Raw genomic sequence first — 22855 nt, 5'->3', positions numbered from 1 at the left:
TAAAATGATTTCTGTCTTCAAGGAATTTGATTATGAGATGACTTCATAATGGCCTCTTCAAGTGTAAGTGTGTCAGACATACCAAAATATAGGTCTAGGCTTTAGGAAAGCAGAGCTAGATAGCCATCTTCACAAAGATATCATTAGTTAGGAGCCTAGTATTTAACAAGTACATAAACATACATACACACACATGCAGCTTGAGGAGGAAGTAGAAAGACCTGGAAAGCATTTTCAGCTACCAGACTGCACTATAAGCTGTTAATGACCATAGGGAGCCTGATTTTATATCCATAAAATAGAAATTTGTAAGGGTTATTAACTGTATAGAGATAAATAAAACAACTTTCTTAAAGTTACATTTGATTTAATTTTGCAATTTATATAGCACTTCCACATGCACTATCTCATTTAACTTGCACAATAAGCAGTAAAATAGGTTACAACTCCCATTTCAAAGATGAGGAAACAGATTCAAAATAGTCATTTTCCAAAAACTGCATAGTTAGTTAATAAAGCTAGGACTTGAATCCAGGTCTTCAGACGCCAAATTCAATGCTGGCCCATGTCTGACAACAGATTCTTTTTCTTTCCTGCCATTTAATTTTGAGCCCATTACACTGAGTAACCAAAGCTTACATATTTCAACTGATTTTTCTTCTTTTTTTATTATAAGTTTGTTTCCGTTCAAGTCAAAAGATATCCTTAAAAATAACACATACTCCTTTCTAAACCTTTCTTTCATGTTTTATCTTCTTCTTAACCATAGTAACCCAATCCATATAGCCCAGGGATGCAGTACAGTACTAGCACAGAGTAGACAATCATATATTTTTAAATCAATACTGACTTCAAACATGTATTACCACAAGTAGGAATCTCTTCATATGGCATTTTAACATAATTGATCTAACTGAGCTTCGCAATTTTTTTTAGTTACACCTTAAACATACTCATTCATTTTCATCAGTAGATATCATCTCTATCTTTCAAATATAAAATATAGAGCAGTAAGATGCCTTAGGAAATCACACTAGGCTTTATTTAGGAAGTCCCATGACTTAACTGATCCTAGAATCCTCTCCTCTTTAAAGAACATTAAAGAAAATCACAACTCCCACACAATCACACAGCAAATTAAGAGAAAAAGCTTCTATATGTATTTATTCTGTATTTCTTGTGCCTTAACTAAAGATCTCCTCTTGTTTTAATTAGAAACAGAAATTCCAAGTTCAGTGTGCCTTCCTCAATGAAGAATGCTTCCAACTAGCCTATATGAATAGTAAAAGGTTTATTTAGTTTTTGCACTTCTTTAATAAATTTATTACAGTCAACAATAATAATACTTCACAGTATTTACTCTGAGTATAGGAAACCAACCATGTGTCCTGAGTTTCCTGGAAAATCAAGGCAAGAAGTTTCTTAACCCATGAAATAAAGAACTGCTAACTAGGAAATTATTATTTCATGCCAGGTTTGAAGGAAAAATTAAGTGGTAGCTTTAGCACTTAATTCTTTCATGTATATATATAATTACTAGGAAAATATAAGTGAAAATAATCAGAGATTTTTATATATACATGTTCAATACATTACTATTTATAGAAAGAAAAAGTAGAAACTACTATCCTGCAATAAGGAATTAGGTAAAATTATGACTCAGTCATAAAATGGAATCATGTGTACACCGTTAATCACTGATCTCAATAAATGTTTAAGAATGGGGGGTATGATTTTTTCATGGGAAAAAAGCAAATTTACACATATTACATATATATTATATAGCACTCTCCCAATTTTTAAAAAGGTATTATAGAAACAATGCTGGTCATCTAAGCATGAGAGTGCATGGGATTTTAATTCTCTTATTTATACTCATTCATACTTTCCAAAATTTCTTCAGTGCACATGTATTACCTTTACAACTAGCAAAATAATAATACAGGATATAAAAATAAAGATTTTCCCTAACAATGTTCATTACCAAAATTTTAGAAACCCCTTATAAAGTTTTAAGGACTAACTTTCAACTAAAGGGACTTGATCATTAAGAAAACACACACACACGCTCACCCCAAATTATCTCACACTTGTGGAGATTTCCCAATTTTTATGAGCGAATACATACCGTTCAGGAGATTCTTCATAGATACTGTGGCATTCTGTGTTCTCAAGCATAAGACTTCTACTGAGGTTTTGTACCCCTGGATAATGGAAATTAGCAAAGGAGTGTGACATAGGAGAAGTTTTGTTCCCAAGGTCTGAGATCCTCTTATCGTGACTGGTTAGTCCACAAGTGAGGCCATCTAAAGCAGGATTCAGAGAGCGGGTCATATAGGCATCAGCTGATTGAGGCCTTCTCATTGGAGATGATGGATAGGGAGAAAGTTTACTGATAAGAGGAGTCAAAAGATCAGCATATGCAGCTTTCGTGGGTTTCAGAAGCTTGTCTACATGAATATTAAGCATTTTCTGTTCAAAAGCACAAGAGAAGACTGAAGATGGGAGATTCTGAAGCCATGACAACAAACTGAGATCCAAATCATCACAACCATTACCACATAAGAGGTCAATGCCAAGAAGTACTTCACTTTCCGTAATTTCCTCTCCAGTTGCTTTACTTTGACAAAATTCTACACAGCATTCATAAAGTAGGCCCTTCATTACAAGTTGAAATAAACGATTGTTACTTGCTTTAAAACCAGCCTCACTTAGCTTTCTATCAGCAGGGATGAATTCTGCAACCATGACACAAGCCTCTTCAAAACAGTGAACTCGTGCAGTGCTAGGATTCCAGTCCTTAAACTCAGCATGATTGGTCAGACGAGGCAAAGTCAAAAGCAAACAGAGTTTGCTATAATCATCTTTAGAAGGACAGTACTCTTCTAGGGCATGTAAACACTGCACAGCTTCTTGCATGGTAAATTCCAGCTATAAGAAAAACATAAGCAATCACCATAAAGAGAGATGCTATGAGATATGAAAACAATGAGAGCATCTTATTCGAACACAAAGACACTTTACAAACTTTCACAAACAGTTCAATTGCAAAGGATAAACTCATGTCACAGAATACTCATAATTGTGGACTATTTAACAACTTCCAAGTCAGGAACCAAAATGTTTTTACCACTAAAATTAAAAAGATTTTAAAATTTGGTTAAATTAGCACATTAAACCTATATGTATAAAAAAGTGTAATTCAGGCTTAAGACCATTAATAAATTTTTTGGATGTACTGGGGATTGAACCCAGGACCTCATGCATGCTAAGCATGCACTCTACCACTTAGCTATACCTACCTGCAAAAATGTATATTTTTAAGGGTTAAGAACAACAAAACTGAAGCATGCCAATATTCAATTGTTTATATAAGCTTGTTATCACTCCACCTTACCCAAAAAGCAAAAGAGCCAGTCTCAAAATTGCCTTAGGACAAATGTGTTGGGGGAAAGAAAGCAAACCAAGAAAGGGAAAATCTACAGCTCACTTACTACAAAAACAGTGCAGAGACAGAACAAAAGGAAGCTTAGCTGAGAGACAATCAAAAATAATTTGTCTAGTGAATATTATCTTAGAAACATAAGATTTTAATGACATAAGGAACCTTAGAGCTTGAGTAGTACAGATATATTTCTATATCTTACATATGGGAAAAATTAGAGTGCATACTTAACCAAAGTAACTCAGTTGGCTAGTGATAGAACAAAAATTACTCTTGTTGATTCATATTCCAGTTTCATATTCCATGATCCATATTCTTTTCACTTTTAAACATTATTATCTGGCAAATATTTCTCTATTATTTCAATGACCACTTACTGGCACTTAATAAAATTTCCTTGGTTTTATATTAAAACTTTAAAAGTAACTCTCAAATCAAAAAGAATTTAATAGCATTAAATTCGAATTATCATAAAGATAAACATTTTATTTTAAAAAAAAAACACCTCTAGATCAAAGAAAATACTGAGAAGACAGAATGAGGTAAACATAATCCACTTCAGGAATAAGGAAAGAAGCAATGACGTACAGTCATCAGGTCAAACATCTTTTGCTACCTAGGTCACCTTAAACAAGAAGGGAGAACATACCTTCAACCAGACAGCCATTCATTTACCATCTTTGTCTAAATCACGGAACAAATTGAGCACTACAGAGTGAAAGTACTACAGCTGCAAAGGAGCAGATCTTGCCCCATCCTTGCTCATAAAAAATTTTGAAAACTCATGATACTCATCTTTCGTTTTAGTGAACAAAATACTAATGACTAAACAAGACTATGGCGCAAACCTTCAGGAATAAAAATCTTACATGCTGGGGCTCATCTTCTGCTGACATTGCGTTGTTAACACATAAAGCTTCTAAAAACTTCTGCTTCAGGATAATATAACGAAACCTGTGAAAAATAAAATATGAAACATTAAAATGATTAAAAAGCTAAATTACAGCAATGTCAAAGACTAGAAATGACACTCAAGTTCCTAAAGCAAAATAGGCCAACTTTGTCTTAAAGGACTAATAATTTCTTTTTAAAGACTTAAAAAAATTAATTTCCCAATGTCTCATGAGTCAAATGTATTTATAAGTTACTGTAAGTACCTTTGCTTTCAGAAAATTCTTTTTCCTTTTCAAACATGAGAAAGGTCTAATAAAATAGGGCTGAAAGCGTAGGAAGAAATGAACAACATTGCTTTAAAAAGCCATAAAATAACTACAGACTTTAAACTTTTAAAAGGGATTTTTCTTCAGGGAGAGGAAGAAAGGGCAAAGAATCTACTTGATTTGTCTATGAATCAAAAAATGTTAAATGCCTTAAGCAGTTCAAAGAAAAAGTGTTTCTAAAGGCTGAATGAAAATAATAATGAACCTTCCATCATTCTTTCAACCATTGTTGTAACAGCAAGTACGTGTTCAATAAAACCAAATCCCTGCCTTCAAGAAGAGGGTCATCTAATGGAAGCAACCCAAGTGCCCATCAACAGATGACTGGATAACAACATGTGGTATACACACACACACACACACACACACACACACACACACACACACTCTCCAGGAGTATTACTCAGCCATAAAAAAGAATGAAATGCTGCCATTTGCAAAAAACATGGATCATCTATAGAATATTATGCTTAGTGAAATAAGTCAGAGAAAGAAAAATACTATATAATATCACTCATATATATAATATAAAAATAATATAAGTGAATATATATACAAAACAGAAAAAGACTCAGACAAACTTGTGGTTACCAAAGTTGGAGAGGGACAACTTAGGGGTATGGGATTAACAAATACAAACTACTGGACATAAAACAGATAAGCAACAAGGATTAACTGTGTATCACAGGGAATTAAACCCTATATCTTGTAATAACCTATAATGGAATATAATCTGCAAAATTACTGAATCACTATGCTATACACTTAAAACTAACATAATATTGTAAGTCAACTATACCTCAATTAAGAAAAAAAGAAGAGACTCATCTAATAAATTTGTATGAAATATGTATAGGGTTCAGCAAGGTTTCAAAGGAGTGTGAAACCAATTCTACTAGAAGTGAGGAGAGTCTTTCAAGAACTGATTCTTGGAAGATGATAAGGAATGTGCTATGTAAAGATAGGAAATGATGAAAGAAACAGTATTCTAGATAAATGAAGACTGTACAAAAGCAAAGAGGTATCAAATAGCATGGTATGAATGAAGAATCAGAAAATAATATGAGGTTCCACTTCGGACAATGGTACAATAACTTGTATCTGGCTAATCTTTCTGAAGATAACAATGTTAAACCCTAGATAAGACACAAAAAAACTATCTGAAAGCACGGAAGAAAACAAAAAACGGGCACAACTAGAAGGAAGTCAATCCTTGAAAGAAAGAAAACTTTCAGAGGTGAGATTCAAGGGTATAAGGCCTTCCAGCGAGGGCACTCCCCAGTCCACACAGTGTGAGCTAGAACTGAAGCAGAATGTGCAGTTTTCCAGGTTTTTGAGAAGTCAGCAAAAAGTGTGGTACTGCCAGAACAGCTGAAAAGTAGTGGGGAGGGTAGGAGGATCCAAAAAAAAGGAGGAAGCCACAGTGAAAAATACACCAAAACCTACAGTATAAAGTGTTCCTAAATCCTTAGCCATCCATGAAACTGAAGATGCAAGAGAGACTCCAAAGAGCCCAGGAAAAGCAACAGATTGAACTCTATATAACTGAGCAGAGATTTCAGCTGGTGTCTACTAGGTGAGAGAGAGAGTTTGCATTCTGAGTATAATAAAGTGAACACACTGCATGAATAAAAAGCAATACCTTTCAAAGGAATAACAGAAATCCAGAGTCTCAACAATGAATCCACAATGTGCAGAATACATTAAAAAATGACTAGATATAGCATAGGGAACTATATTCAGTATCTTATATTAACTTATGGTCAAAAAGAATATGAAAATGAATATATGTATGTTCCTATATGACTAAATTATTGTGCTATACACTAGAAATTGACACAACATTGTAAACTGACTATACTTCAATAAAAGTGTATTTAAAAAAAAGACATATGAGTGGGAAGGGTATAATGTGGTAGAGTGTGTGCTTAGCACGCACCAGGTCCTGGGTTCAATTCCTAGTACCTCCATTAAAAAGTAATAACTAATAATAATAAATAAATAAACCTAATTACCTCCCCCCCAAAATAAAATAAAATAATTTTTTTAAATGACTAGATATGTGAAAAAAAAATGACTCATAGTTAAAAGGAAAGGTAATCAATAGCAACTGAGCCTGATATAACCTAAAAGTTGGAATTAGCAAACAAGGACTATTAGTGAACGAGTAGTTACTAAAAATACATTCAAGGATTTTTTTTTGGAAATACAGTTACAATGAACAAACAGACGGGAATATCTTAGCAAAACAATTATAAATAAAAGTAAATTATGAAAAGTACAATATCTGAAATGAAAAATTGTTTATGAGCAGATTTCTAATAATTGAATAAAGTGTCAATAAACACTGAAGGCAAACCAACAGAAATAATCCAGACTGGATAATACACAGAGAAAAAACCGTTTTTTTTAAAGGAACAGAGCCTCAGAACTGTGGGACAGTATCAATCTGTCTAACACTGTGTAATTAGAAGGAAAAGAGAAAAGGGGCAGAAAAAATTTTTGAAGAAATAACTGCCAGAAACTTCCCAAATTTGATGAAAGACACAAACTCATAGATCTAAAAGGCTCATAAACCCCACGCAGGAAAAATACAAATAAGCCACACTTAAGCACATCAAAATCAAACTGCTGAAAACCAATGACAAGGAGAAAATCTTGAAGGCAGCAAGTAGAAGAAGAAAAAAAAGGGAAAGAATATTGCCTACAAGAGAATTAAGGATAATTGCTTGTCAGAAATAATGGAGGCTAGGAGACACTGGAACGACATCTTTAAAATTTGTACTATTATGAAGAAACAACTGCTGCAGACATGACCCTTGTGATGTTTTAGACATAGACACTGTTAACTAAGTAGATTTTAAAATCAGATTTTCAACTAATTGAAACTTACATGGAACTTCTCCCCTAGACGTGCTCCAACTCAACGGAATTGAGTATACTATTTTCTAGGAAAGCTAAGTCTGACTTTTAAATTTTTGTTTCTTGTTTTGTTTTGCTAAGCTTCTTCCAATGATAAGCCACTAAAAACTTCAGATGAAACCTTACCTTTTTTTGTCAAATTTTTCCATACATTCTAGAGGCTGAATGAATTGAAGAACTTCATCCCATTGACCATCAAGAATTAGCTGCCTATATAAAGAAAAATCCACACCTGTTAACTATCATATTTGTGTCACCCTAATTAAAAGCAGAATAGATGACAAGATAGCAACAGAAATTCACAAAGCAAGTAATGACATTAACATTTTACTTGGTTCCTCAGCCACTATAATAAACTTTTTCACAACTTATTTGTAACAACATATACTATTTGAGAAGAATTTGTGAATCTGCACCCACTCCTTATTCTAAAATATGTCTTTTTACCTAAGTAAAAGCACTGGACTAAGTCTAAAAGTTCCTTTATTTCCCTATTTATCTTACAGTTTAAAGTTACTCTGTGTTATTTAGGGGCCAGTGTGGGTAGGTTTCAGTCTCACTGAATCAGTGATTCTCAACTGGGGACAATTTTGCCCCCTAGAGACATCTGGCACTGTCCGGGGACATTCTTGGTTGTCACAACTGTGGTGCTACTGGCAACTTCTGGGTATAGGTCAGAGATGCTACTAAACATTCCACAATGCACAAGACAACTCCCACACTTACACAACAAATAATTATCTGGCCCTAAATGTTAGGTTGAGAAACCTTGCTCTAAACTGTGAATTATCTATCTTTGAGACATTTGACACTAAAGTTTATATTCTGATAATGAAAATAGTAAGGAATAAGATAAGGTTTCATCCTATTTAAGTGGTCTATGGGAAAAGAACTTATAACTTCCAAAAGTTATACGGCATTCATATTGCTGTTCCTCTTTTATAATAGTAATTTCCCTACTCATGCATTTTTAGAACAGTAAAGTTTAAAAAGGAAGAAACGGGCAGGAGGATCTACACAGGATTGCCAACTTTCGATTCTGCAAAGAATGAATATTAATAAAAAGCAATCATAATATAGATCATAATCATTTTATAAAGGGACATTTCAATATTTAAAAAGTAGGAAGGACACAATTTCAAAAGCCAGCCCTTTAAGATGAATACATTTAATTTAATGAAAAACTTACTGTTCTATAATTTTTTGCATATTACCTCAGACCACTAAAATTTCATCACAAACCAACAGGTTTCTGCAGGGGGATATCTGAGAGCTGCTGCTAAATTCCAGGAGTAGCAATGCTTGAAAGACAGGGTCTTAATTCTGCCTCAGTACTGGTTCCTGACCATATCATTGACTAAGCTCCCTGGGGCTGAAAGACATTCATAATACCAAATACAGGGTAATGTAATAAGTTTAAATAAACTCCCCTAATATAATAAAGCTTTTTAAAAGGTTCTTTCTTCATGAGTTAGAAACATTTCATTTCTTAAGGCTTTCCTAGTCACAAAATGCTACATATCCAAGAATCTGTATCCCTTGTCAAGGACATTTGGTACCACATAAGCATAAAACACATTACTGTCTGGAAATTCGGGTTTTTCTTTTTCCATCCAATTCAAGTAAGGACATATTTAGCTCTCCATTTTGGCAAACACATTAACTCCCTTTTGCTCTGTAATTCCACCTCCAAGAATCTTGTTCTAAGAAAATAATCCAAGATACAGAAAAAGTCATATGTATAAAAAGATGCTCAGTCGAGCATTTAAAAAAAATTGGAATAATTTAGTTGTCTAAAAATAGGAGAATCATTAGGAAATTAAGTGAATCAAAAATTTTCAAAGCATAAATCTGTAATCACACAGAGAATCCTTAAGATATTAAAGGATAAAGCAGGACATAAAATTACAGACGCAACAAAATTACTGTGTTTTTTTAATGTGCACAGCAAATTATCAGTAGTGTATCTGGATGGTGGGGTGATTTTTCTTCTTTATTTTTCTATATTTTATACAAGGAATATGCTTATACAATGAGTATGTTTTATTTCTATGGCTAAAAAATGGTATTTCAGAAATATTTTCTTTAACTTTCCAGAGTCTCTAATTTCTGAATCAAATATCTTTTATGATGATGCCACAACTACAATGGAGTTGTGACTCTTTCTTTCTTTCTTTTTTTAATAAATCTCTGGATCTTCCACCTGAAAACATTCTATAGAAAATTTTATTTTGTAAATGTTCATTATAAAAACAAAACATTTAAAAAAAATCATATTTAGTCTTTTTATGGTTAGAAAGATCTACGTGTATTGTACCGATTACCTTATTAATACTTAGCATTTCTTGGAAGGAGCTACAAACCTCATAGTACTAATGAAATCATACCTCAGGAAAAGCATATCATCTGAAAATAGGCCATTTATGACTCCACTTTCCTTCTCAAGGGCCAACATACTAATGTGAAGCTTCTTTGAATTTAGGAAGTCTAAAATTAGCTTAATGATTTCAACCTCTTTTACATTCACTGTTTCTTCAGCCGTCATGTTGATAACCTAAATATTAAACAAAGCAAAAACAAAAATTAATCTTATCATTTTATTTCTAAGTGTTATTAACTCTCTGGAAACTATACATAACAAGTTTCTTGGAAATACTTAGTACAGGTGAAAGTGAAATAATTCTGAAGTGAAATCATTTAATATTTGTCAAAACCAAGACATTCTTTAAGGTGTGATGTAGGTATGGCTATGACAAGTCCTTATCTTTAAGAGATACACATTGGAATTACAGATTAAATAATGTAAAATCTGATTTGCTTCAAAAATAATATAAGAAGATGCAAATGGGAGGAAATAAAGATAAAACAATAATCATGACTACTAAAGTGGGGTAATGGTAATTACCTCTCCTGTCAAAAATTTTTTTAATTAATTAATCAATTTTTAAAAAATAATAAAGTGGGGTAATAGGTAATGGAGGTTCATTATATTTGCTATGGTCTGAAGGTTGGTGTCCTCCCAAATTTGAAATCCCGGCCCCTAAAATAATACTATTAGGAGGTGAAGCCTTTGAGAGGTGGTCAGGTAATAAGGGCAGAGCCCTCATGACTGGGATTAGAGCCCTTATAAGAGAGACCCCAGAAAGCTAGCTCCGCCCTCTGCCTTGTACAGTACAATGAAAATGCAGCAGTCTGCAACTAGGAAGAGGGCTCTCACCAGAACCTGACCATGCTAGCATCTTGATCTCAGACTTCCAGCATCCCAAACTGTGAGCAATAAATTTCTGCTATTTATAAGCCACCTAGTCTATGGTATTCTGTAAAAGCATCCCAAATAGACTAAGATAATATTCTGCCTATTCATACATATGTTTAAAATATGTCATAATAAAGAATATTTTTAAAAGTCACTAATAATCAAACCATGTTTAGCTATGTCCTAAACATTTTGCCCTAGATATGTCCTAATACATTCATTCAATAACCACTCATTGTTTTTTCTCTGTGATAGACACCGCCCTGTACTCAGGACACACTAGCCCTATCCCTGAGAAGCTTACAGAGTGTAGCAGCAACATGTGAAGGGTTGTACCCTATACTTCGGAAACAAAACAAGGATAGTTAAAACGTGTACCTTTAAGTCATATTGGTGCTATTAACCTAAACGTCAATGATACTTCAGCTGTCTCAAATCCCTTCTCTTACCTGTAAGTCTGCAGTGATACAATTGAGCACATAGGTTAATTTATGAAGAATTAGAGCTAGGAGGAATGCTGAAGATCATTAGCTCAACATTCTCATTTTAAAGATGACACCACACAAGGTAAATGGCCTATATTGCTGCAGTTTTCAAATGTACAGGCTCGGAGCAACACAAAAGACTACCAGGCTAGGGGGGACTAACTGCAAAGAAACTTCATTAGATGAAACAGACTGTACACATCTCTTTCTCACAGGACCAATTATCTTTAACCAGACTCACAGAAACATAAATATATACATGTGTGCACACAAGTTTATTTTTCCAACTTGTCTACTATTTTGACAAGCTATTTCTCAATAATGAGAAGTGCAAATGTCTAGCAGAACAGAATGTTCATCGGATGAGTGTATTTTCTCTCTTAGGTAGAGAAGGTGGTAAAGTAAACAAGAGACAGAGCATGAGAAAATAATTATAAGACTCAAATATTTAATGACATCAGACTAAACTCATACAACCGTCTCTACAATAAGGACATGCCTGCCTCAGGAACCAGACAAATCACAAATCCGTCTCCCTCGACAAGACAGCTGCCCAATTCCTCACAGTTTGAGTCTCCCTTTGCTATCCTGAGCTGACCCCTTCTGTTCACAGACTCTGTACAAAAGAGGATTCAATAAAATGATATTTCCACTCAGTAAATCCTGGTATTTCAGAACTGTCTAAGTTTACTTAGAGAACACTGCTTAGCAATTTTAGCACACCTCAAATCTTCAGATAATTCTTACTAGCTAAAGAATGACTTTTACTAATTTGACTCTTAATTATAACCTCCCTTCAATCTCTAAGTTCTTAGAAAGCACTTCACTTAAATCTCCATATAACAATCACAGAACTTAGTACAGAATTGAGACTATAACTTTCTAATGTTGTTCAGTACACACAAAGGCAGTAAACATTTTATAGGTCTCATATTACTCAATAATCAGTCTAATATTATGTAACTCTGGAGTTACTCTGAATCTATGGCCACAGTCCCAGTTAAATCACGACTTTAAGTTTCATGCTGCCATCATTTTTATTCAATAAAGCCTAAGAAAAGGATACATTCTTACAAACATATATTTTACACTGACTTTATATTTAGATTTTTGGATACAGACAATACATCTTAATTAACCTAGAACTGTTCACGGTTTTTAAAAAATTAATTAAAAAGACAAGTTTTAATTCTATACTGTAAAATTCCCAGTAGAAAAGCATACTTTAATCACCCAATCCAGAACTTCAGTTCTTATAAACTTTACCATTGCTGGATACAACATAAAACATAGGCATATGCTTAATGACTACATTCTAGAATTATTCTTTTCTAACACACTCTGTGTTTACTGAAATATTTGTAAAGGCTCTCAAAATCCTAGCTATGTAATTCAGAAATTAGATACACTATATACATAAAATACATAAAAGCATAATTCATGAACAGTTTTTAATCTCCTTGAACTATTAATCACTACAAAATGAGAATTTTTCTCTAATTCAGAGGAGTAGAATTCAATAATAAATGCCTCTTTCCCTCTCCTCAGGGAGCTACATATCAGTAAGACTTAACTAGCTTAGGAACCACTAAAATTATTTTTTAAATGAAATGTACAGGACACAATAAATGTTCATAATTGTTAACTGAATTAAGATGCAAAAAAATCAATGAAGAAATGTCTCTTAAAAACTACAGAGTAGATGATTTTGTTTCCCACTGTTCTAAAAGCCATTCAAAAGCATAAAGTGCTGGCCCTTCAATCAGTCTGTTTAGCCAAAGTCAGCCTTGATAACATCTTAGGTAGACTTGTCAGCCCACAGTACATGTGAACAATTACTCACCAGGAAGAATTTACGTAGGACCAACAATAAAGTGTATTCCACTGAAAACAGAAAACAAAATGGGGAAAATCAGAATGTTTCAGTGTTTCCATATTAAATGATAGATTTACTGTAAAAAAAAATCACAAAAACAAGGACTTTATGAATTTTCCTTTAAGAAATAAATTTTTACTTACATCCAATATCTGGACTAAGTGAGGCAAGGAAATAAAGAGTTTTCTTTAAAAATAAATATCTGGAAACCAGCTGGAAAGTGGTTAGTATTTTAGTACTAAGATACAATTAACACCTACAGAAACTAAACTCCAGATGGGGTCTCTATATGGAGTCCTACTGATTACTATTTTGGTGAATCAAGATTAGAAGAAGGTATTAGTGGGCAAGAAATAAAATTATTTTTACAAATCTAAGATAAAGGTAAAATGTTAACAATAGATAAGAAAGAAAGAATGACAATAGAAATATATTGACTTCCATGTATATTTTCATCCATAGATATGGAAAAGGTTTCATGAAAAAATTATCACTGGTAACTTTCTAGACAGATACAAATAGATATTTAAATGTTCCTTTGCAATTAGTTATTTTAGTTACTTATAATACGGATTAGGAAGGAAGAAAAATGCACAAGGCTAAGAATGATTCAGAAGCATAAGACTAAGGCAATTAAGGCATAGCCATTATAAATTTCATAGTCAAGAAAAAAAGTACTTAAGAAAGGCTCCATTAACCCCTAACTCTATCCTGAACAATAAAAACTACTCTCTTTAACCTTCCAAGAATTACAGAGTGCTTAACACTAAAAAATAGTGCTTTACCAGTCCAGCTTAGGGGCAAAAATACAGATAAGAAAGTGATTTTTAACAAAAATACCAACTGCAACATAAGACCACTGCCCCTTTTCCTCTAAAAAGAGGAGGGTAGGGAGGATTTGCCAGCTATCTCTTTAATAAAATAGCATTACAAAAACTTACGTTGCTGCCAGATCATTTATTTGCTACCGTCTGATCCTTCAGGAATATAAATGGGACACTATGTCAATTTCTATAGGCCTTAATTTCTTCATTCATAAAATAAGAGGGTTCGTTTGGCTAATTTGTATGATTTCCCTTCAAGTTTTATAACTTGTTTTAATTCACATTTCAATAACAGGAAGTATATATCCTTAGGGGGAAACATCGAGCCTGGAATAATCAGAAGTCTCTGATCCTAAGGTCAGCTCAAAAAGAAGAGAGAAAATAGATTTGTGTTAGATCATTTAAGTAAACAAACAAAAGAAAAGTCCTTCTAACTGCAAAGCTCTGTCATGTCTGCTAATCAGCTAACGTTTCTGCAGCATGTGTGCCTTCTTACTCTTGACAGCTGTTCTCTATTCATCAATTATTTTAATTTACCTTCTGGACCTGTGAATGATTTTTGGCGTAAAGAAGAAATTATGTTTAAAGCAGGTGCAGCTTTACATAGCTATAAAAAGAAAAGAATCAATTAACATAAACAATATGTTATGTACATGCATAAAATATCTCTGGAAAAAGACACAAGAAATTGATAAAAATGATTGTCTCCAAGAAGGAAAATTGGATAATAGAGAATAGAAATGAAAGAAGACTTTTCACTATATACCCTTTTGTATCTTTTGAATTTTGTACCATGCACAACTATTATCTATTTCAAAAAAAAAATGCATATGAAACATAAGTAATGAATTTCCAATTGCAAATAACTGGAAAGAATTAGAAATATAATGAATATAATGTATTCAATATGTATATAATGAAGTAATAACATTTCAGACTGATCTGTATTTTTTCATAACCTGAGACTTCAGATCTGATTCAAATATTATTTCAGTCTTTCTTTATAAGATTAAAGTATTTGTGTTCTTTTCATATTCAAACCCATAAATATTTTAAAATATATTTAATTACCAAAGTACTAAAAATTTACAAGATAAGCAGACACAGGCTGTGTAATTAAGTCACATAAAAAACCAGAAAATGTAAATTTTAAAACTGCCAAATCTGACACTAAAAGTGTAAAATGTAAATCTTCCATTTAACAGAAGTTGCCATAAACTAAGTTAAAAGACAAGGGACAAACTAGGACTAAGCACGACACACAGTTAAATGGTTACCATCTAGAACATAAAAATAGCATCAGTATCTCCCCCAAAATTCCAGTTGAACAATGTGCAAAAAATACAAACAATTCACAAAACTACAAATGGTCAATAAATTTATGAAAAGAGGTTCAACTTCACTAGTGATATTAAAATAAGATACCATTTATGACCTACCAGCTTTGCAAAAATTAAAAAGACATGATAGTATCTAGTGTTAGCAGGAGTGTGGGTAAATGACCTTTCATACAGTGTAGTAAGAATATAAATTGGGACAGACTTTTTGAGAAAATTTGACAGCATAAAATTTTTATCTACAAAAATTTTAAATGTGTATACTCTTTGACTCACCAAATCCAATTCTACTTCTAGGAACCTATTCTGCAAAAATACATGCAAGTCTATAAATATACAAAGATGTTCCTTAAGATTTGCTTACAATAAAGAAAAACTAGAAATAAACTGAGCTCCCATCAATAGGAGAATTGTTAAGTTACGGTAAATTCATACTGTAGAATACTAACAACACAATGATGTCGACCTATACATCTTAACAATGAAAAGGCACATCACAAAACAATATAACTATCAGTAAATATTTGCTGAACGGATGAAAATAAATAGGCTTCTTTTTTTTTAAAAAAAAAGGAGAGTATGATATCTCTGTGTCTAAATAAATGACAAAGAAAGGTCTGGAGGGATATATATCAAACTGTTTGTAGAGTGGTTATCTCTGAAAAGAGGAATGAGATTGGATAGAGGGCAGGGAACTAGGAAGGCAAATGGATTGAAGAGGTTTTTTTTAGCCTTTATCTTCTGTATTATCTGAATGGTTTACAACCAATACATATTCATACATTACTCATATGTTTACATATACATTTCTTATATGAATAAAATTTTTAACTTTATAGAGAAAAAACTATGAAAATGAAAATAAATTATAGAATTAGATCTCAAAGGTTCTTTTCTACATCAAGGTACCAGCTAGAGTAGAATCCCAAAGATAGGATTAACTCTATGATTACAATGCAGAAATTATTGTGCACAAAAACTATTCTAGGATATTCACTTACATTGTTTAATTGATCTTTCTAACAATCTTATGACATTGGCAATTTCATCCCCATTTTACAGATAAAGATACTAAGCTTTGTAAGGTTAAGAAATTAGCCCAATATTTATATTAGTGCTAAACATGTATCTCACTAGCAGCTGAATACTACTTTCACAAGTGTGTCAGGACATAAATCCTGGTATCAGCATCCGTATCAACACCACCCAGGAAAACTCTTTAAAAAGTACGAGACAGAACCTATTCAACAGTGTAACAAAACAAAGGGGCAAAGAGGAGGCAAATATACATATTTAATTTCTAGATCAATTTTTCATTAGTTCCTTAAACTTATCTTGACAGTCAGGCAAGAAATTATCTCCTCCTCCCCAATTCATATCCTAAATTTTTAACAATGAAAATTAGAATTTAACTCTGAAAGAGAAACAGAAATAGAGACAGGAGAGGCAAAGAGAGACAGACACCAAGAGAGAAATTGGAAGGGAGAGAAGGAAGGAAATATAGTAGACAAAATTTACAACCCTAGGCCAAGATTGAAACCATAAATTGACCAGATTCTAAAATTCTTTCTGTATCACACTGATTCCCAAGAAAGGGAAGGGCAATGATATTTTACAAAAACAAAGAAAAACATAAAATGGATATAGAGTCACCTAAATATGCCAAAATGAAAAACCTTCATAGTATTGAAATAATATTTAAAAATTATTCCAAGAGAGGTACCCAGTTCTATGATTTTTCATATTATTTTTCTATTTAACAATGTTAAAGGTTACGTAAATAAGCTAGAAGTCTGTATTAATAACAATCTAACCAGACTTTTAAACACACACTTAGCTACAGAAACCAAAGTATTAAGATGTATAAGATACTAAAATTAAATTAAAGATTACTTTTTATTTTAAAAGATCTCTCCAGGTCTAATAGAATAAATCTAACCCTTACTGAATAAAACCCCACTTAATTTTTAAATTATGTTATCTAAATGAATACTGTCACCAAAATATAAGCAGTATTAAAACTGCCAGGGGGGAAAGGAACCTCCAGAAAAGAAAAAAAAAAAAGAGAAATATTTAGATCTAAGCACCCTAAAGTTTAGCTTTTTGACTTTCAAGTTTAAAACGAACTTCAGATTTTAAAATATCTTTGAAAAACTACACCAAATATGGGGAAATCTAGATAAATCTAGATAAATTTTCATAATGTGTTGCTACAGTGCTTTATTACTGAACATAATTTAGGTTTTGGAGCACAACCAAAAGCAAAATAAGGATGTGAATTTATGGTAAAAGAATTTTAGGTCTAAAAAGAAAATATGTAGAAAATTTTATTTTATTCTTAAATTATACACTCTTTCAGCTCATTTGTTTAGAGCGTGGTTCAGTGGATCTGTTTAAGGCCTATCAGACCTCTGCTGAATTCTTCAGTCTCAGATTAAATACTTTTCCAGTCAGAAAGCTCACAAATGGTGTCACTAATCTCAAGAGAAACCTGGTGGGTTAAGTTTGGACAGACCAAAGCCACTCCCTTCTTTAAAACAATTCAAAATGTGAATCCTACTTACTAGTAACAATGCCACCACTTGATTATAGAATTATTATTAGACATTAGGCAGAGCTAAGAACTAAGAGGTCAAGGTCTGCTGACTCCCAGCCAAAAGCTTCAGGTAAGAATCATGAGAAGAATTAAAGGAGTTTTCCACAGTTTATTCCTTAAGTTATCGCAGCAGCTCAAGGTAAAAATTCAAATATTTATTAAGCAAAGATTCATCCTATAGAAACACATTTAATAAGAAATGTAGAATGTTTTAAGACTACTATTTGTAATAAAAATAATTTTAAACTCAAATCACAAAATAAATCTATATAAACAAAGATCAAAGTACAACAGTCATATAAATTAATACAGTATTCTTTATTTGCTTATTTGTTTGTATGTTTTTACCTTACGTGTGGTAAAAGGGATGCTTTACCTAAGAACACAATTCCACCCTTTATTATATGATGAAATTTCTAGTATAATTTCTGTCACACCTAAAGCCAAGGTACCAAAAGAATGCTTTGTAAAACAGACTAAAATTATCCTTCATGTTCTTTTTTTACACCCATACTTAATTTTTTGTTTTCAGTGAGAAAAGTAGAACTTAAGATATCTGAGTATGCTTCAAATACTGAACTACATAAAAATGGTTTGTCAGTAGGTATAGGACTATAGCTACCATACAGCAGTATACTCAGAAACATAAGAAAATGTGCTGAACCGAGAGTGCCAAAAACTTGAAAATGCACTGAAAAAAAATTATACATTCATTAACTACTGAAAGTACAATAGAGCATATATTACATAAATTACCTATTAGAGTTCTCCACCCTTACCTTTTCTACTTCCTTATAATTTATAAATTTACCATAGAATTGAGTTGGAAGTTACCTTAGTCCACGGTCTTATTTAGTGAAGAATATGTGAACACTTATCTCTGACAGATGGTCTGCCAACCTCTACATAAATGCCTCCAATGACAGAAAATTTCTATATGCCCCCAAGGCACCTGTGGAAGGCAGTCTTTAAGATGGTCACTAATGAGACTACTAATGATTTTACACCCTTTCGTGGTCCCCAGCCCTTGAATGTGGGCTGGATTTGGTGACTTACTTCTACTCAAGTGTACAGCGGAAGTACTGGGAGTCACTTCCAAGATTTTTAAGGAGATGGTAGTATCCATCCTGAGGGCAGGCATGTGCCCACTCTCAGACTGCTTGCTCTGAGGGAAGCCAGCTGCCATGTCATGAGGCAAGCTTGTGGAAAGATCCAAGTGACACAACGAACTGAGGAAAGCTTCCAGTCAACAGCCAACTAAGAGTGGAAGCCGTCAGTCCAACAAGGAACAGAAGTCCATGTCATTGACCTTAGAAGGAGATCATCCCTAAGTTGAGTTATCAGGTAAGAACACAGTTCCTATGGCAGCTTTACTCCAATCTCGAGAGATATCTTAAATCAAAGACCCCCAGTGGGGCTGTGATCAGATTCCTGACCCTCAAAAACAGATAAATATTTGCTGTTTTAAGCCATTTAGATTGGGAGTAATTTGTTACACAGCAATAGATAATACAAAATGCCTTCAATTTTTTTCACAAGCATAAAAAGTCATTTTGTTTTATATTCTAATATTGAATTGAAATCTACTTTCATCTAGCTATGTCTTCAGGGTCAGCATCATACAAGTTTGTTATGTTAAAAATTTTTACACGTTTGAATGTGACAATAGTCACATCTATTCCCCTATTCCCTTCAATCATTCTTCACATAGCTTCCAGATCCCCTATGATTCTGGTCATTCTCCTCTGAATATTTGTTAATTTTCCTCTTAAAATATCTAAAATAGAACACAAGTCTGATCAACAACTGTACACAGTGAAATTAACAATTCCCATAACATGGGCACTGTACAATGAACACACCTAAACACCTAAAGTTGTTTTACATCATCATCTATTTGTAAGACACCGTTTTTTGCACTTTCCAGATTTCATTTCAAAAGCTTTCCTAAAGGTGGAAAGAAAGCCAATCCATTTCTATTTCCAAACAACGTTAAAAAATGCAATCTGCAAAAACTTGCAAATAATACATTCAATAAGGGGTTAATATCCAAAATATACAAATTAAACATAAAATTTCTTTGAAGTCTTTGACTTTTACCTTAAAATTAGCGTGAATATTGCATTCTCCATATATCTTTTGTTTAATATAAAAACATTTTTTATCCAAGTCTTCAAGTGAAATTGATGACAATGCCTTAAGTGTGTGCCATATTTTGTGACCACAGATTTATCTTTTAGCACACTGTAGCATATCTCTAATATTACTATTTGAAAAGCATAGGTCAGAGGGGATAAACTATTTCTTGATTATTCAAGAACCAATGATGCACACTGAGGATTATTTAATACCAAACAAACTCAAGTCAGAGTTACTGGCCATAGTCTTATTTTCTAAAATATGAGAACGTTCTAATGAAAGCAAGAAAGCAATCCTGACCCACATATAGGGAGGAAACACCCTTTTCTCCATGTCACCACAGCAATGAAGAACTTCTGCCAAGAACTAAGAATGCATCTTAATAGTTCCCATGAGCCCTTTAAGGCCACTGTAAGAAATAAGGTCCAGGACCTAGAAATGTTAAATAAATAGATCATGCAGAAAAATTTAATTATCCTTGCCAATGCTCCATTCTATTAAAAGGTAATCAACGGATGCCTTAAATTTTTTCCTAAGTGTGTTCAAATACATTATTTTGTTCAACTTCAGAGCTCATTCCCAGACTAAAACAACAGCAGGTATTATCCCTAAATCTAGAAATTAGGGTCAATAATAGGGTAAGTAGCGCTTCCAAGACTGCCATCAGTAACAGAGGGAAACTTAAATCCAGGCAATCTGATTTCCGGCTTACTGAGCTACTAAGGAAAACTGTATCTTTTCATATTCATTTAAGCATTTCTCAAACTGCGTCGTATATCAAGCATACCACACAGTATTTATTCAGTAAGTAACTGATAAACTCAATTTCACAAACAGAAAAAGAGGCTGAACACAATTATGTAACTAGGAACATAGGACAGTACCCCTGCTTTCTTACGATATAACCCTAGCACTGGCTTTTTTTTTTTTTTAATAAGAGAGACAAGAATTAGGAAGTGGGAGGGTGGGAGGAAAATAGGCTAAAATTCCTTCACACAAAAAAATTACATGTTTATAATGCCACCTAAATTCAAATGTGTGTATATGTGTGTTTCACCTAACAATATACTGTTACGGCTCAATTGCTTGGTCACTGTAATAATCTTTCTTTGTGGAAGAAATCCATGTCCTAAAACCTAAGGTAAAATTATTTATTACATTTTCCTCCTAAATGAGACCTGAGAATATGCCACATAAAGAAAAATGGGCTCTTTGGCGTTTCTCCTTTCTAACAAAATTTCAACGCAACCCACGCCAACACTGGAGACAAAAAAAATTCTACTAGGATTTACTATGAAAAAAAGATTTAGAACATATTACAGCCTAGATGTTAACCTCTGTAACATTAACTTCTTGAAGCATTCTATGAAGTCTGCAACAAAGAGAAGGAAATAAAAGTGTTAGGATCACAACCTATGAATCTGGGTGGAACAAAGACTTCTCTCTTCATTATGCAGAGAGAACCAAGTTGCCAAAAATGCTCTGCTCAGATACCATGCGTTGTTACTGACTGGGTATAGAGAAGAAAAAAATCAAATGTTGGTCAAACGCCGCTCCTGCCTGCCCCCGCCCCTTCTGCTCAAGGCCTCGCCCCAGTGCTGGAGCCCCAATCTCTTTTCCCCCAGTATAAGAAAGCAGCTTAACCCTAAGAGTTCTACAGGCTCCCGTTCCTGTGTCTCATACGCAGGCCCCCACCCTGGACCCCGGTCCAACCGGAGTTCCAAATCCTGTCGCTGCCCCTCTCCCCGACCCCGGCCAGACCCCCAAAGGCCTGCTCTCACTGACCACTGACGTCAAAAAGGCCAAACCTCGGGCCCCGCGGGGCTGCCCTAGCCCCGCAGCGCCCTTCTCTCCTCCCGGCCAAGGCGTGCCCAGAAAGGGACGCAAGCGCTCCCCTCGGTTGTCGCACGGGCTCGGCAGAGGGGCGAGGAAGGAAGAATCAGCGCAGTCAGCCGCCCTCCCGGCCCGCAGCAACGGTGAAGTGGACACCAACCCTGAGCTCGCTTACTGTTCAGGGGTGGACGGTGCCAGGGCCAGAGACGTCGCTCGGCCCCCCGGGCCGGGCTGGCAGTGAGACGAAGGTGTGGTCCAGGAGCGGTGGCTTCGACTCGGGGCCCGGCAGCTCCCAGGTCTCCATCCATCGGCGCCAGGGCCTCACCCAGGACCCCAGTCCCCACCCAGTCAGCACCCCAGCCTAACCAAGACCCTTCTCCAGGGCCGCGAACGCTGCTCTTGGAGTCGCCTGGGTCGCAGCCCTGTCAGGTGGTGACAGGTGGCGACAGGTGACCATGGCAACCCGAGGTGTGCAGCGCGGCCCGATCCCGCCTCCGCCTCCCGGAGTCGCTCACCTGAGGGCTCCGGGACAAGCCCGGTGAAGAGACGGAGGAGAAAGAGGCGGGGAGGCCGGAGGACGGGCCCAGAAGCGGCCGGGTACGGGCTGGAGAGGGAACGCGAGCGAGGGCGGCGGTCCGGGCTCGGCGTCGGTCCTGTCTCCTGCCGCCCGCGCGTCAATCCATCAGCTCGTCAGTCCGTCCTTCCTCCCGTCTGCCCCTCCCGGGCCGGCGACCGCTCTGCTCAGCCTCTCGCACACTGCGGTTGTCAAGCGGCGCTGGAGCCGGGCACCAGCCCCGAGCCGCAGCCAATCGCCGCGCTTCCTCGAGGCGCCTCAGGACCCCGCCGAGCGGGGCGGCCAGGCAGGTGCCTGCGCCGAAGGGAGAGTCGGCTGGGCGGGCCCAAGCCGGGGTGAGGTGGGGAC

The 22855-nt window shown here is 35.0% G+C and overlaps 1 protein-coding gene across 8 annotated transcripts in view; it reads right to left on the bottom strand.

The window, feature by feature from the left end:
• The window catches only part of WDR47 (WD repeat domain 47), a 51209-nt gene that overhangs the window by 27282 nt on the left and 1072 nt on the right, over positions 1–22855 (bottom strand). The window contains exons 1-6 of one of the 8 annotated variants that reach the window (XM_072968071.1): positions 22449–22730; positions 13172–13212; positions 9975–10141; positions 7714–7797; positions 4315–4399; positions 2129–2931 (exon numbers count right to left, since the gene is read on the bottom strand). In XM_072968071.1, the coding sequence (XP_072824172.1) occupies positions 2129–2931; positions 4315–4399; positions 7714–7797; positions 9975–10132 (1130 nt within the window). In that variant the 5' untranslated portion in view covers positions 10133–10141; positions 13172–13212; positions 22449–22730. Of the gene's footprint in view, positions 1–2128; positions 2932–4314; positions 4402–7713; positions 7798–9974; positions 10142–13171; positions 13213–14565; positions 14624–22108; positions 22297–22448; positions 22731–22855 lie in introns of those variants that run through there. The other 7 variants (XM_072968068.1, XM_072968070.1, XM_072968069.1 and 4 more) reach the window with 7 other exon arrangements.

The sequence above is a fragment of the Vicugna pacos genome, chromosome 9 (genome assembly GCF_048564905.1).
Source record: "Vicugna pacos chromosome 9, VicPac4, whole genome shotgun sequence".
In the NCBI taxonomy this organism is placed as follows: domain Eukaryota; kingdom Metazoa; phylum Chordata; class Mammalia; order Artiodactyla; family Camelidae; genus Vicugna; species Vicugna pacos.
The sequence above is the reverse complement of the archived record's forward strand: the minus strand, read 5'-3'. Positions and strand labels throughout refer to the sequence as shown.